Source organism: Melopsittacus undulatus, chromosome 6, assembly GCF_012275295.1.
Source record: "Melopsittacus undulatus isolate bMelUnd1 chromosome 6, bMelUnd1.mat.Z, whole genome shotgun sequence".
Classification (NCBI taxonomy): Eukaryota; Metazoa; Chordata; class Aves; order Psittaciformes; family Psittaculidae; genus Melopsittacus; species Melopsittacus undulatus.
Window position 1 is genome coordinate 8,344,272 of NC_047532.1, and position 13,181 is coordinate 8,357,452.

General features: G+C 48.9%; 1 protein-coding gene across 1 annotated transcript in view; it reads right to left on the reverse strand.

Annotated features, from left to right (window-relative positions):
* Positions 1-11,312: 11,312 nt before the first annotated feature.
* Positions 11,313-13,181, reverse strand: part of MSH4 (mutS homolog 4) — a 29,456-nt gene continuing 27,587 nt past the window's right edge. Inside the window, exons 20-21 of the mRNA XM_005151324.4 lie at positions 12,139-12,227; positions 11,313-11,791 (exon numbers count right to left, since the gene is read on the reverse strand). Coding sequence (XP_005151381.3) covers positions 11,606-11,791; positions 12,139-12,227 — 275 coding nt within the window. The 3' untranslated portion in view covers positions 11,313-11,605. The remainder of the gene's footprint in view (positions 11,792-12,138; positions 12,228-13,181) is intronic.

The window sequence follows — 13,181 nt, forward strand, 5'->3', positions numbered from 1 at the left end:
TAATAGTAAAGAATTTCTTCCGTATATCCAATCTAGACTTCCCCTGTTTAAGTTTGAAACCATTACCCCTTGTCCTGTAACTACAGTCCCTAATGAACAGTCCCTCCCCAGCATCCCTATAGGCCCCCTTCAGACACTGGAAGGCTGCTATGAGGTCTCCGTGCAGCCTTCTCCAGGCTGAACAGCCCCAACTTTCTCAGCCTATCTACATACAGGAGGTGCTCCAGTCCCTGATCATCCTCGTGGCCTCCTCTGGACTTGTTCCAAATTTGCATTTAGGGAGCTGGATTGTGATTCAGCGGAGAGCACTTTACATTGAGGCTTTACACAAGGGTAGTTTTAGGTGTTTAAGTGAGGATATCCATATTGTTGGCGCCATTCTGGAGGGTGCCCTCTGTAGAACCTGACCAGCTATTTGCCTTTTGTCCTTACACATTAGCTTTAGGCACAGGGTCTGGACGTTCACGCTTACAGAGCTGGTTTATGGGGTGTCCGAGAGTGCTGTATGTAAAGTCCTGCACAGATGGAGATTTACATGGCCAAGCAAGGGTGGATTGCCGTGTCAGTGGCACTGTGTCGGAGAGCACCACGTGTGGCTGATGGCCAGCACCAGCTTCCTGTCCTAACACATTAGGCTTAGGAGCAGGGTGTGGATTTGGGCACTTAGGGAGCTGGTTTGTGGGTCAGCAGAGAGGGCTGTCCAGGGAGGCTTCACAGAGATGGAGCTTTAGGTGTGTGAGTGAGTGAGGATATCCGTATTGGTGGGACAATTCCGAGGTCTCCCTGTGTAGGAAATGCCCAGCTCCTGGTTTCTGTCCTGGTGGTGGGGAAGGGAGGACCCTGACACACACTTTGCTGTTTGAAACAATGTTCATTGACAAGTACAAAGAGCACAGCTTACAGCACTCCCTCCCCTCTGTGAAACAGACTGGCATGATTCGGGTCAGGAACTTAGGAGCCCTTGTCGCCATTGCACTTTGTGTGAAACCAGCCCTCCATTGTGACCGTGATTACCATAAGTGCTCCTGTCAATACAAGGATGAAAGGGAAGGAGAAACAAAGGGGATAATCTCTCCTAATCAATCGCTTTGTTTTTCAAATGGTGCTTTCGTTTAAGTGTTTGACTGACTGGCTTAGGGAGGTTAGATACCCAAGAGATACATCTTGTTACGGGATGTTGCACACCTGAGCACTGGGCAAATAACCGTGTAACGCATAGAACAGAATGTTCAGACCACGGTGAAGCTTGTAAGCGTTTTTCCGTTCATACGTCCCCAAGAAAGTTCAGCAACGTCTTCACCGGAGAGAGACCCCAGCAAACAGGAACAGAACAAAGGAAAGGGGCCGCGTCCACATTCAGGTAAAGAAGCCGATGGGATTGGCTAAAACCCAAGACCGAGAAGTAGAAGAGACTGTGCCCCAAAGATCCCGGTGTGCGTCCTCGGTGGAGCAGAGACTCCGGCGCCCCCAGCACTGCTCACTTATTGCCCTCGATATGAATCAATTGTAATAAACTTCATTGGATCAGATCATGGCTGAGACGAAGTCTTTATAACAGCTCCTAACTCCGCCCCCCCCCCCCACGGGATCACGGTGGGGGTGCTGGCGGTCACCACCCCCCGCAGCTGCACCACGTTCAGGGGCCGGCACTGCCCCGTCCGCGCCGCCTCGCCCAGGCAGTCCCGGCGCTGCCTCTCGCCCGCACCCCCTTCAGCGTCTGCACCGGCACCGGCAGCTCCGGCTGCCCCGGCAGCGCCAGGCGGCCCCGGCAAACCTGCCCGAACTGCCCTGCGGGGACAGGGGGCACAGGGGGGCACGTGGGGATACACGGGGCACATAGGGACACATGGGCGCACACAGCTCACATGGGGACACCTCCCCCAGCCCCCGTTGTAGGGACAGCGCCGTCCTGTGGCCAGCGTGGGGACTGCACGTGGGCGTCTCGCCTATCTCATACAGGTGTTAGGGTTAGGGAGCCGACTGACGGGAACGGACCTGAACGGATCCGAATGGACCCGGACTGAGCGGAACGGACCCGGGCTGAGCAGAACGGGCCTGAACGGATCCGAACGGACCCGGACAGTCCCTGACGGAGCCGAATGGACCCGGACTGACCGGCACCGACCCGGACGGGCCCGGACGGACCCCAAAGGACCCGAATGGATCCGGATTGATCGGAACCGACCCGGATAGACCGGAACCGACCCGGAAGGACCCCAAAGGACCCAAATGGACCCGGGCTGACCGGCACCGACCCGGACGGACCCTGACGGATCCCAGAGGACCTGAATGGACCCGAACTGATCCTAATGGATCCAAATGGATCCGAACCTGACCTGGACTGATCCGAACGGACCCGAATGGACCCGGACTGACCCAAACTGCTCTGAATGGACCTGAGCTGATGCAGAGTGACCCGAAGTGACCCAGAATACACCCCAAAATGATCTGAAGTGACCCGAACTGCTCCAAGTCACCCAAAGTAGACCCAAATGGGCGCGCCCCCCCAAAACGAACCAACGTGACCCTGAACTGATAAAAGTAACACCAAAGTGACCCAAACTGCCCCCAAACCTCTCAAAAAAGCCCGAAGTGACCCAAATTGCCCAAAATCACTCAAAATGACCCAAAGTAACATTGAAGTAAACCCAGTCTCCCCCCCCCCCCCCCCCCCCCGGGTCTGGCTACGACAGCTTCACCCCCGTGGGTGAATGCCCGGACCTGCACCACATCCACAACTGGCAATGGCACTGGGGGGTGGGGGAAGGAATTGGATTTACTTCATGTAATTTCGGGGTTACTCTCGGTCATTGGGGTCAAGTCAAGGTCACGTCGGGGTTACTATCGGTCATTGGGGTCAATTCAAGGTCAAATTGGGGTTACTATCGGTCATTGGGGTCAACTCGGGGTCATTTGGCTGTTTGGGGTTACTATCGGTCATTTCGCAAAATTTTCAGCAACCCGGGGTTACTTTAGGTCAAATTTCCCTCCTCTTTGGGGTTACTTCAGGTCATTTCGGGGTTACTATCGGTCATTGGGTTCACCTGGGGGTCACGCTGGGGTTACTATCGGTCATTGGGGTCAATTGCAGGTCACGTTGAGGTTACTATCGGTCATTTTGGTCTCTTTGGGGTTACTTTGTGTCATTTTGGTCTGTATGATGTTACTTTGGGTCATTTTGAGTGATTTTGGGCAATTTGGGTCACCTTGGGCTTTTTTGAGACGTCTGGGGGCAGTTTGGGTCACTTTGGTGTTACTTTTATCAGTTCAGGGTCACGTTGGTTCGTTTTGGGGGGGCGCGCCCATTTGGGTCTATTTGGGTGACTTGGAGCAGTTCGGGTCACTTCAGATCATTTTGGGGTGTATTCTGGGTCACTTCGGGTCACTCTGCATCAGCTCAGGTCCATTCAGAGCAGTTTGGGTCATTCCTGGTCCATTCGGATCCGTTCGGGTCAGTCCAGCTCGGGTTCAGATCCATTTGGATCCATTAGGATCAGTTCGGGTCCATTCAGGTCCTCTGGGATCCGTCCGGGTCCTCCCGGGTCGGTGCCAGTCAGCCCGGGTCCATTCGGGTCCGTTTGGATCCGTTCAGGCCCGTTCTGGTCAGCCCGGGTCCATTTGGGTCCTTTGGGGTCCTTCCGGGTCGGTTCCGGTACGTCCGGGTCGGTTCCGATCAGTCCGGATCCGTTCGGGTCCTTTGGGGTCCGGCCGGGCCCGTCCGGGTCGGTTCCGGTCAGTCCGGGTCCATTCAGCTCCGTCAGGGACTGTCCGGGTCCATTCGGATCCGTTCAGACCCATTCTGCTCAGCCCGGGTCCGTTCCGCTCAGTCCGGGTCCATTCGGATCCGTTCAGGTCCGTTCCCGTCAGTCGGCTCCCTAACCCTAACACCTGTATGAGATAGGCGAGACGTCCACGTGCAGTCCCCATGCTGGCCACAGGACGGCGCTATCCCTACAAGGGTGGCTCGGGGAGGTGTCCCCATGTGAGCTGTGTGCGCCCATGTGTCCCTATGTGCCCCGTGTATCCCCACGTGCCCCCCTGTGCCCCCTGTCCCCGCAGGGCAGTTCGGGCAGGTTTGCCGGGGCCGCCTGGCGCTGCCGGGGCAGCCGGAGGTGCCGGGGCCGGTGCTGAAGGGGGGGGCGGGCGAGAGGCAGCGCCGGGACTGCCTGGGCGAGGCGGCGCGGACGGGGCAGTGCCGGCCCCTGAACGTGGTGCAGCTGCGGGGAGTGGTGACCGCCAGCACCCCCACCGTGATCCCGTGGGGGGGGGGGGCGGAGTTAGGAGCTGTTATAAAAACTTCGTCTCAGCCATGATCTGATCCAATGAAGTTTATTACAATTGATTCATATCGAGGGCAATAAGTGAGCAGTGCTGGGGGCCCCGCGGAGTCTGTGCTCCACCGAGGACGCACACCGGGATCTTTGGGGCACAGTCTCTTCTACTTCTCGGGCTTGGGTTTTAGCCAATCCCGTCGGCTTCTTTACCTGAACGTGGACGCGGCCCCTTTCCTTTGTTCTTCTCTTGTTTGCTGGGGTCTCTCTCCGGTGAAGACGTTGCTGAACTTTCTTGGGGACGTATGAACGGAAAAACGCTTACAAGCTTCACCGTGGTCTGAACATTCTGTTCTATACCTTACACGGTTATTTGCCCAGTGCTCAGGTGTGCAACATCCCGTAACAAGATGTATCTCTTGGGTATCTAACCTCCCTAAGCCAGTCAGTCAAACACTTAAACGGAAGCACCCTTTGAAAAACAAAGCGATTGATTCGGAGAGATTATCCCCTTTGTTTCTCCTTCCCTTTCATCCTTGTATTGACAGGAGCACTTATGGTAATCATGGTCACAAAGGAGGGCTGGTTTCACACAAAGTGCAATGGCGACGAGGGCTCCTAAGTTGCTGACCCGAATCATTCCTGTCTATTTCACACAGGGGAGGGAGTGCTGTAAGCTGTGCTGTTTGTACTTGTCAATGAGCATGGGGTGTCTCTGGGTGACGCTGGGTGCTGGTGGCAGAGGAGAAGCTCTACACTGACCCACTGACGTACGAGGACTTGGGGCTGGCGCTCAGGGACATCGTGCAGGAGATCGATGTCACCTGCGTCAAGGTCAAGGAGGTCATCGGGGCAGGGGACCCCCATTGTCCCTATGGGTATCCTATGGGGTGACCCCGTCCCTCACCCCATTGCCATCCTCATTGAGGTCCCAATCGATGTCCACATTGATGGTTCTCCCATGCAGTCCCCATGGTGGTCACAGGGCGGTGCTGTCCCTATAGGAGAGATAGGGGAGAAGTGAAGGGGGTGGGAAGTGTGGGGGGGTACGAGCTAGGAGGGGAGGGAGTGCTGTAAGCTCTGCTGTTTCTACTTGTCAATAAGAGGTTTTTCAAACAGGAAAGTGTGTGTCACTGTCCTCCCTTCACCACCACACCCACCCTGACCCCCCAAACCTCCCACGGCTCCCCCCCACCCTCCAACCCCCTTCTCTCCGCCTCCCACCCCAAACCCTCCCTCCTACCCTTACTGCTCCTACCCCTATGTTCCCTACCTCTATTCTCCATCACGACTCTGCTATAACCAGCGTAATAAAGCTCTTTTAAGTCAGCCACATGAGCATACCCAAAGTGCCACCTATGATACACAACCTAACACCCAAAGTGCCACCAACAGCACCCAGCCTAACACCTATCATGATTTCCAATCTAACACTGCCTCAATTGCCCCCTATTGCACTAAGCCAACACTGCTATACCCACTGAACCACACGTGGTATCCAGCATAACACCTAACACCTATTGTACCCAAAGTGCCACCTACCAGAACCAATCTAACACCTATGCTACCTCAAGTGCCACCTGCTCTACGCATCCTAACACCTATTGTTACCAAAGCGCCACCTGTACTACCTGACCTAACACCAATGCCTCCCAAAGTGCCACCAGCAGCATCCAACCTGACCCCTATGATGCCCAAAGTGATACTGACACTACCCAACCTAACACTTTCCTTATACAAGCTAACACCTACGTCTGCCAAACTGCCACCTACTCTTCCTCAGTTGCCACCTAAACCACCCAGCCTGACACCTGTGATACCCAGCTTGACACCTGCGCCACTTGACACCTGCACTTCCCAACCTGCCTCTGCCTGCGCCCCTTAACTCCTGCCTGTATCCCTGCCAATAGGACAACCTGCAGATACCCTACACTGTGTCCCCAGAGCGTGTCCTTACCTGCACGGGGCCTCTCCTTGGGCCTGCGTTCCAACGATGTCCCATCTGCTCATCCCTAAACACCCAAGGTGACCACCACCCACCAGTGCCAAGCAGTGCCATCCTGCATGGGCCAGTGCAGGGCTCCTCTCATCCTCTGATGTATCCTCACCGCTCAGAGCTCGTGCCATTTGGCACCTTGCTGGGTTGGTTACCATTATTAAATGCTAGACTCTTGTGTGCTTTCACAGCAAAGAACTTCATGTGAGATGCTAGGGCTCTGTAGCCCCACTTGGTATAAACAGGGGGAGAATGGGTTAAGCATTAGTAATCAGGATGCTTACAGCCAGCTCCCAAGCACTGCAGTGAATGTGAATATGTCTCTCGAATGTTCCTAATGTAATGAAAGTATGGGACTGGGAAGGAATGAAGGGTTTTGGATGTAGGAACAGTTTTTCTTCCATGTGAGCCTTCTGTTGCTCTAGGGTAAGGGATAGAACAAACCCTGCTGAATCATGACTCGCATCTTACTTTGTATTATAACAGCCTATCAAAGCTGAGATTGGTGTAAAAGCTTGTGATGAGAATCCACCTGAGGTGACAAGACATGTAAATCACTGACTGCACTGTGAGCAAGTGACCTGTTATTCACAGGGCAGGTCACAGCCTGGTAGGTGTTTAGATGTAACATGGTTGAGGTATCAGATGTGTTTTATTGCTTTGTGTCTTTGTGTGGCCCAGAGCCTGTCTGAGGTAGAGCACAACAGCTCTGACAGCAGGCCTGGGCTTTTCAAAGGCAGGATGGGAAGAGGATGCCCTGTGCTTTCCTGTGCTGACTGACACGGTTTTAGACTGAGGTTAGGAGTAAAAAAGTGGACTTAATATCATCTTCAGTGAAAGCCTCACTGCATAACTGAATCCTACAGCAAACAAAGGGAAAGGTGCTTAGTTCGGACATTTTACTGCAGTTCCAACTCAGGCATGTTGTGTTTTCAGCCTGTCAGTACAGTGCAGCTGATGCAAGGTAAATGGTGTATTCAGCCTGCCCTGAAAAGAGCTGATATTTGGGAATAACTCATCCCTTTGGTATTTGTTTTTACAGATTGGTTACCTGCATAGATACCAACTACTCCCAGGTGTTTAATGGTTAATGGTGTTTCTGTGCTCAGGCACAATGGCAAATGGGTTCCGCCTTGATCTGATGCTTCAGAAGTGCTTGATCTTTCAGAGCTGGGCTCTTGGGACTTACCGGACTTAAATCTTTTGGAGCTGCTTATGTATTTGCTCTTCCGGGCTCAGGGAGTGTGGCAACCGCTGGAGATTGAGTGTTCTCCTGTTGTGTGGAAGAGCACCTACTTGTGACTAACAGCCCACACCAAGCAGGATGGGCAGATGGGATCAAGTAGAACAGTGTAAAAATACTGAGTGTGTAATGAGGTGGAACTTGCTGTGAAATCTTTAGGTTTGGAAATCCTGTACTGCGTTTTTATTACTATGACATCCTAGCTGTATCCTCCTCAAGATCAGAAGGGTAAATGGTTGGAAGAGGCAGTAATAGTGGGAGATTTTAGGTACCTCATGTAGGTAGACCCCAAAGCTTGACTGGGGTGAGATACAGAGAGAATGTGAATGCAGTGGTCGTCATTGCCTAGAACCAGGTAGTGGGAAACAAGAGAAAACTTGATCTATTTTTCCATGCTGCTTGGGACAATGTTAGCTGGAGCACTACTCTGGCTGTCACAGTACGATCGGGTTTCACATGTGGTTGGAGAGAAAAGGCCAAATAAATTCTCTATTTTCGGGAAGGGATCCATTAAAAACAATCAAGTGATTAGTTTAAAAACCCCCAGAAACTGAGAAAGAACCAAAGCAATATGCTGCAATGCCTCAGTACAGCCTGGAGGCTTTGCAGCCTGGGTGAAGCATGCCGCACTGCAAGCACAAGCGTAACACCCCTGTAGTGGCTCCATGCAAGAGCTGAGGAGGTGTTTTGGCATGGGTTTTTGGCCCTTTAAGTAGAAAGCTTATGCAAATAAGGAGACTGGAATAGCCTGTGAAATATTGGAGAGCCAGGTAATGAAAAGGGCAAAACTAGAACCAAGCAATACTTTCAAAAGGTGCTCAAACTGATGGGTCTTAGTTACTTAAATGTACTGTAGGTGGGATGTCAGGAAGAGAATTGGGAGGAATTGTCCTTGACAATGAGGAAAATGGCAGACACACAATGATCTTTGCATCAGGCTTTGCTGCTGCAGACACTGGGCAGATTCCCACCCCAACATGTTCTTTGCAAAGAGCAAGCACATTGTTCTCAGTACACAAACTGGGGGGAGTTACCTGGAGGGTCCTTCATTCACGCTGCATCTTCATTGGTAGGGAAATGCACAAAGATGGAAATACCCACTTAGAAACCATCCAAGGAATTAACTCCCTGTTTATTTCCTCTGCTCTAAAACTGCAGTTAGTTTTGAAATGAGACTGTTCACTGTAGCTTTGAGATGCTGAAAGATCTGGAGACTGAAAGTCTCTCTCCATTAAATGAGTGAGGTATACAGCAGCAGCAGGGTACCTCGGATCAATTTACAGTAATTACATGGGAAACATTAGACTGTTTTAGGCAAGTAAGATAGCAGGAAAATGCTAAGACAACGATATACATCAGAGTCCTGAAAGAACTCTGAGGTTAAACCAGAAAGCTGCAGGCAAATGGTGTTCGACTTTCCATTGCTGATAGGGTGCAGGAGGCCTGGGCAGTTGGCAGAGTAACTTTTTGACACAGAGGTCTCTACGGAGAGCCTGGGACCAAGAAGCTGTTGGACATCTCGCTGAGATAAAACATTAGTGGTAAAGATGATGGACCCCCTGCACATGGAGATAAAACAGTCTGGGTGGCAAGAGCCACAGTGGCTTCTGGGAAAAAGAGATGGGGAGTCTTTTGCTGTCTAAAAGCATTGCCAATGTGTGAGAGTGGAAAAAGCCAGCAGTGCTGTGCGTCATGGAGGAGGCTGCTGAGACAGACTTGTGTTCTTGTTATAGAAGACTTTGATGCACTTCCACAACAGTTTGCTTATGTATTATTACAGTTTTGCCTCTCATCTGTCATGAGTGAGAGTGGAGTTAAAGAAGATGCAGACGAGGACCTATACAATGATGAAAGGGACAGAGCAGCTGCCTTGTAGGTAGAGCATGAAAACGCTGTGACTGGGACCTTCCAGCTCAGAGAGAAGGTACAGGGGAGGTATGTCTGAGGCTTATGGAACTATGAAGGCAGCGGATAGGAGAATGCAAAGCTTATGTGGTAAGTCCCAAAATTCTAGAGGCAGCAGACACATGGACATTGGTTTGAAGCAGATCGAGGAGCACACTTCTGTGTAGCTTCTGAACTTATTACTGCAGGGGGAGGCAGAACTTATTACTGCAGGGGGAGGCAGTACACTTACTTTCTGTTAGATTTGAGAATGTCTATTGCTTTCTAATGATAGACTCATAGAATGATTCAGGTTGGAAGGGACCTTAGAGGTCATCCAGTTCCAACTAACCCTAGCTGACCTTAAAGGCCATCTGGTTCCTAAGCAGAATGGGGATGATGTTCTAATTTTTAGGCAAAAAGCATCATCTTTGCTATATGTCTAGCAGGGCATGAAAAGCTTAGTTTAGAATCCTGATCTGTGTTGCAAGGTGCTTGTAGCAGGAGACACATCGAGTTAGATGTGGGTGTCTGAGAAGCTGAACGGTGAGAATCAGTCTCTAGGTTCAGGCAGGCCTCGGTCAGATGCAGCAGTGAAGCAGCTCTTTATTGAATGCTTGTGAAAAACGGGTGTCCTGGCAAGCAGACACACACAGCAAAGGCAGAACTTGGATTTATATTTCCTATCTCACCCACAAGCTCCCTCCCTTGTTTTCCCATTGCCTGGGGACTCCCAAGGTTTACAGTGCTTATAATCTACATGCTAACTGTCCTGCCTCTGTTTACACCTCCCCTTACTCGATTCCATACACCCCTTCCTCTTCTTTCTTTCTTTATGTCCTTTTAGGGTTTGATTTCATCACTCTCTGGCAGACAAGCAGTACCCCCACATACTGTTTAACTGCAGCAGCAGTTTGCACTGGCTTAGTTTCATAGGTTGTACAAAGATAGCATTCTTTTTAACCACAGAGCATGTCTCTTGCCCAAAGATGATGCTGTCTTTAACCAGAGCATGTCTCTTTCAGTGCATGGTATTTCAAACCCTTTGTTTCTTTCCTTCGGTAAGTTAGTCCAAGACCTAATATTGCTAAGTCTTAATACTGCAGAGCCTTAACACTATAAACCCTCTTACGAAATATGCAAAACCAACAGTGTTTCTCTCACAGGCATCACCTACACACACAGAACTCCTGCCCTCACTTTGCCACCTAGATCTCCATCTGCGTGCTACCCACCCTAACACCAGTGGCTCCCAAAGTGCCACCAACAGTATCCAACCTGACCCCTATAATACCCAAAGTGACACTGACACTACCCAACATAACACCTTCCTTATACAAGCTAACACCTACTCCAGCCAAATTGTCACCTATGATACCTCAAGTACCACCTAAATTCAAAAGTTCGTCTGGTTCCTCTTGGTAAGAAACCTGAACACAAAATACTTCTTTCTGCCATGGCTTTCACTGGGGTACGCAACAAATATGGTATTTACTGATGGAGGTGATGAGTGAGAGACTTGGCAACAATGGCCTGAAGAGAGGTGAACTGCAGTTAATAGCTTAAATAAATAAAACCCCTTCCTCAGTAAAAAACCACAGTGTGCCCATTACAAATGTTACTCTGTTGCACTGGTATGCTTACAAAGATAGATACTTTAAAAGGAAATGGATGCTATAAATACATATAAAATACATTTGTTGTTATAAATTACATATTGTGCTGTTCTATATTACCCATTTAATAGATAAATGCAGAGTAAATCCTCTATATGCACACATTTTTGCAAATTTATGGATGCACGTTCAACAGTGCAAGCAGAGTGTGTCTGTGCAAGACAAGTGGACCACCTGCTTCAAGGACTGCTTTTCCTTAGGCAAGATCTTTACTATCAGATGTAAGAACTGTAACAGCAGATATATTGGAAGAAAATACGAAACATTATACAACTTCTTTGTCTCTAGAAAATAATGAAGGGGATGTAGTCCATTATCAAAAAGAACTGTGCTCCTCGTCTCGAGTAAATGCTTTTATTTCAGGTGTGTTTTGTGGAAAAGAAACATGAAGCATATGGTCTTTGAGTAGTGAATATAATTCAGACTAAGCATTAAGAAACTAAAAACATGTGGAAAGCAGTGTTTTCTAATGCTATGGGGAAAACCAGAGTCACCTCGCAGTCATAACAACTAGAGCAACACCCTGTGCAATACATTACTGTTGCTCACCACTCTGTCCAGGTGCAGGACAACTGGCTTCATACTTCTTCTTCAAGCCTTTCAAATACATCCGCAAACTGTCTGGATCCAATTGAGAATTTCTGGCAGTCTGAACCAATCTCATTGCTAAATGGTAAACAGCTCTCTGTCTCATCATCTCAGGAGTGCTCTTTTGCCTGTGCTGTTCTCAAAAACACACCCATACAGAAAAACAGGAAATCAATTATCTTCTGTTATTAAAATGCTAATATTAGCTATTTTCCAGCCTCCTTCACACCTCCTGATTCTTGACTTGTACACCAATGAATGCTCCATCCTAAACACCTTCACCCTAAGGACTGCTTTTGGCTGTCACCAAACAGCAATCATCAGTACAGTGTTCTATAACTGGTTCAGAAATACAGATTTTACCTACACCTACTTTGCTAAAACCAGGGGCAGTGCTTCTCCCACATCCTTCCAGGAACTGAAAATGTCTCTGAGTTTCATCAAAACTGAATTACCCCATTACAATTTTCTATTACATACCAAAATTTGTTTTGCAATGTGATTTGTGATTTCCTTTGCATCCACGATGATAGATGATGGTAGGGAGGAAACTTCGGCAGCTTTTAATCCTAAACATATAAAAAGACAAATCAGGGGTTTTGATGTCATTTTCCCTACCTTCCACACTATGTCTGCCAGAATTAACTCAACCTATTTTTGAAGGGAGAAATTTTAATTTTTATAAAAATAATTTTTATATACATTTTCTGGTTTTAATTTTTGATTTTAATAAGCAGTACAGTTTTAAGAGTTACAAACAAAATGTTTCCTGTGTTACCTCTGAGACAGGCTTCCACAAGAAGTTACTGCTGGTAGCACTGTAACTGCGCAGGATGGGGCACATGAGGGGTTAAAGCTGAAAAATGGCACGCTGGTGCTGGCAGCTTCTCTGTTCAATTCTTTTAATTGGGCAGGCCAGAAAATGCTGTGGTTCTGCTAAATGCACTCTCCCTTAAACCCACATATCCAGTGGATACAGAAAGAAAGAGATGCACATTTTTGTCCCTGCACTAACACACTTTCTTCCCCCTGCCCATGGCCCTGGCTCTTTTGAGAAACCTGTGCTTCCTCAGGGGCTCTCATACTGTAGGGTTAAAAATTAAAAAGTGTCAAGAAGGGAACCTGACCTTTTTCTTAGAATTCAACTTTGCTCAAGTAAAGGCTGTTGCAGCCTCTGAAACTGAGTTGAATAACTGCAGCTGAATGGAAGGAAACTTACTCTGAAATTCTGATAAAGAAACATTTTAAGTCCAGTTAATGGAAGCCTGACTGGACTAATTCCTAGGCTTCAGTTACCACTAGTCTGCAAAAGTCAGGTGTAGCTAATTTTCTTCTGATTAAATGTCACCTAAATCAAACTTCAGAATCTAGTATTTGGAAGTGTATGGAGTTCTGTAACTCCTTAAAAATGTAGCTATGCCTTACTGTCACTCACTCATTTCTTTATTGACCCATTATTGGTCAATCTGTCTTCAATTTAGAATCATAGAATCATAGAATAGTTAGGGTTGGAAAGGACCTTA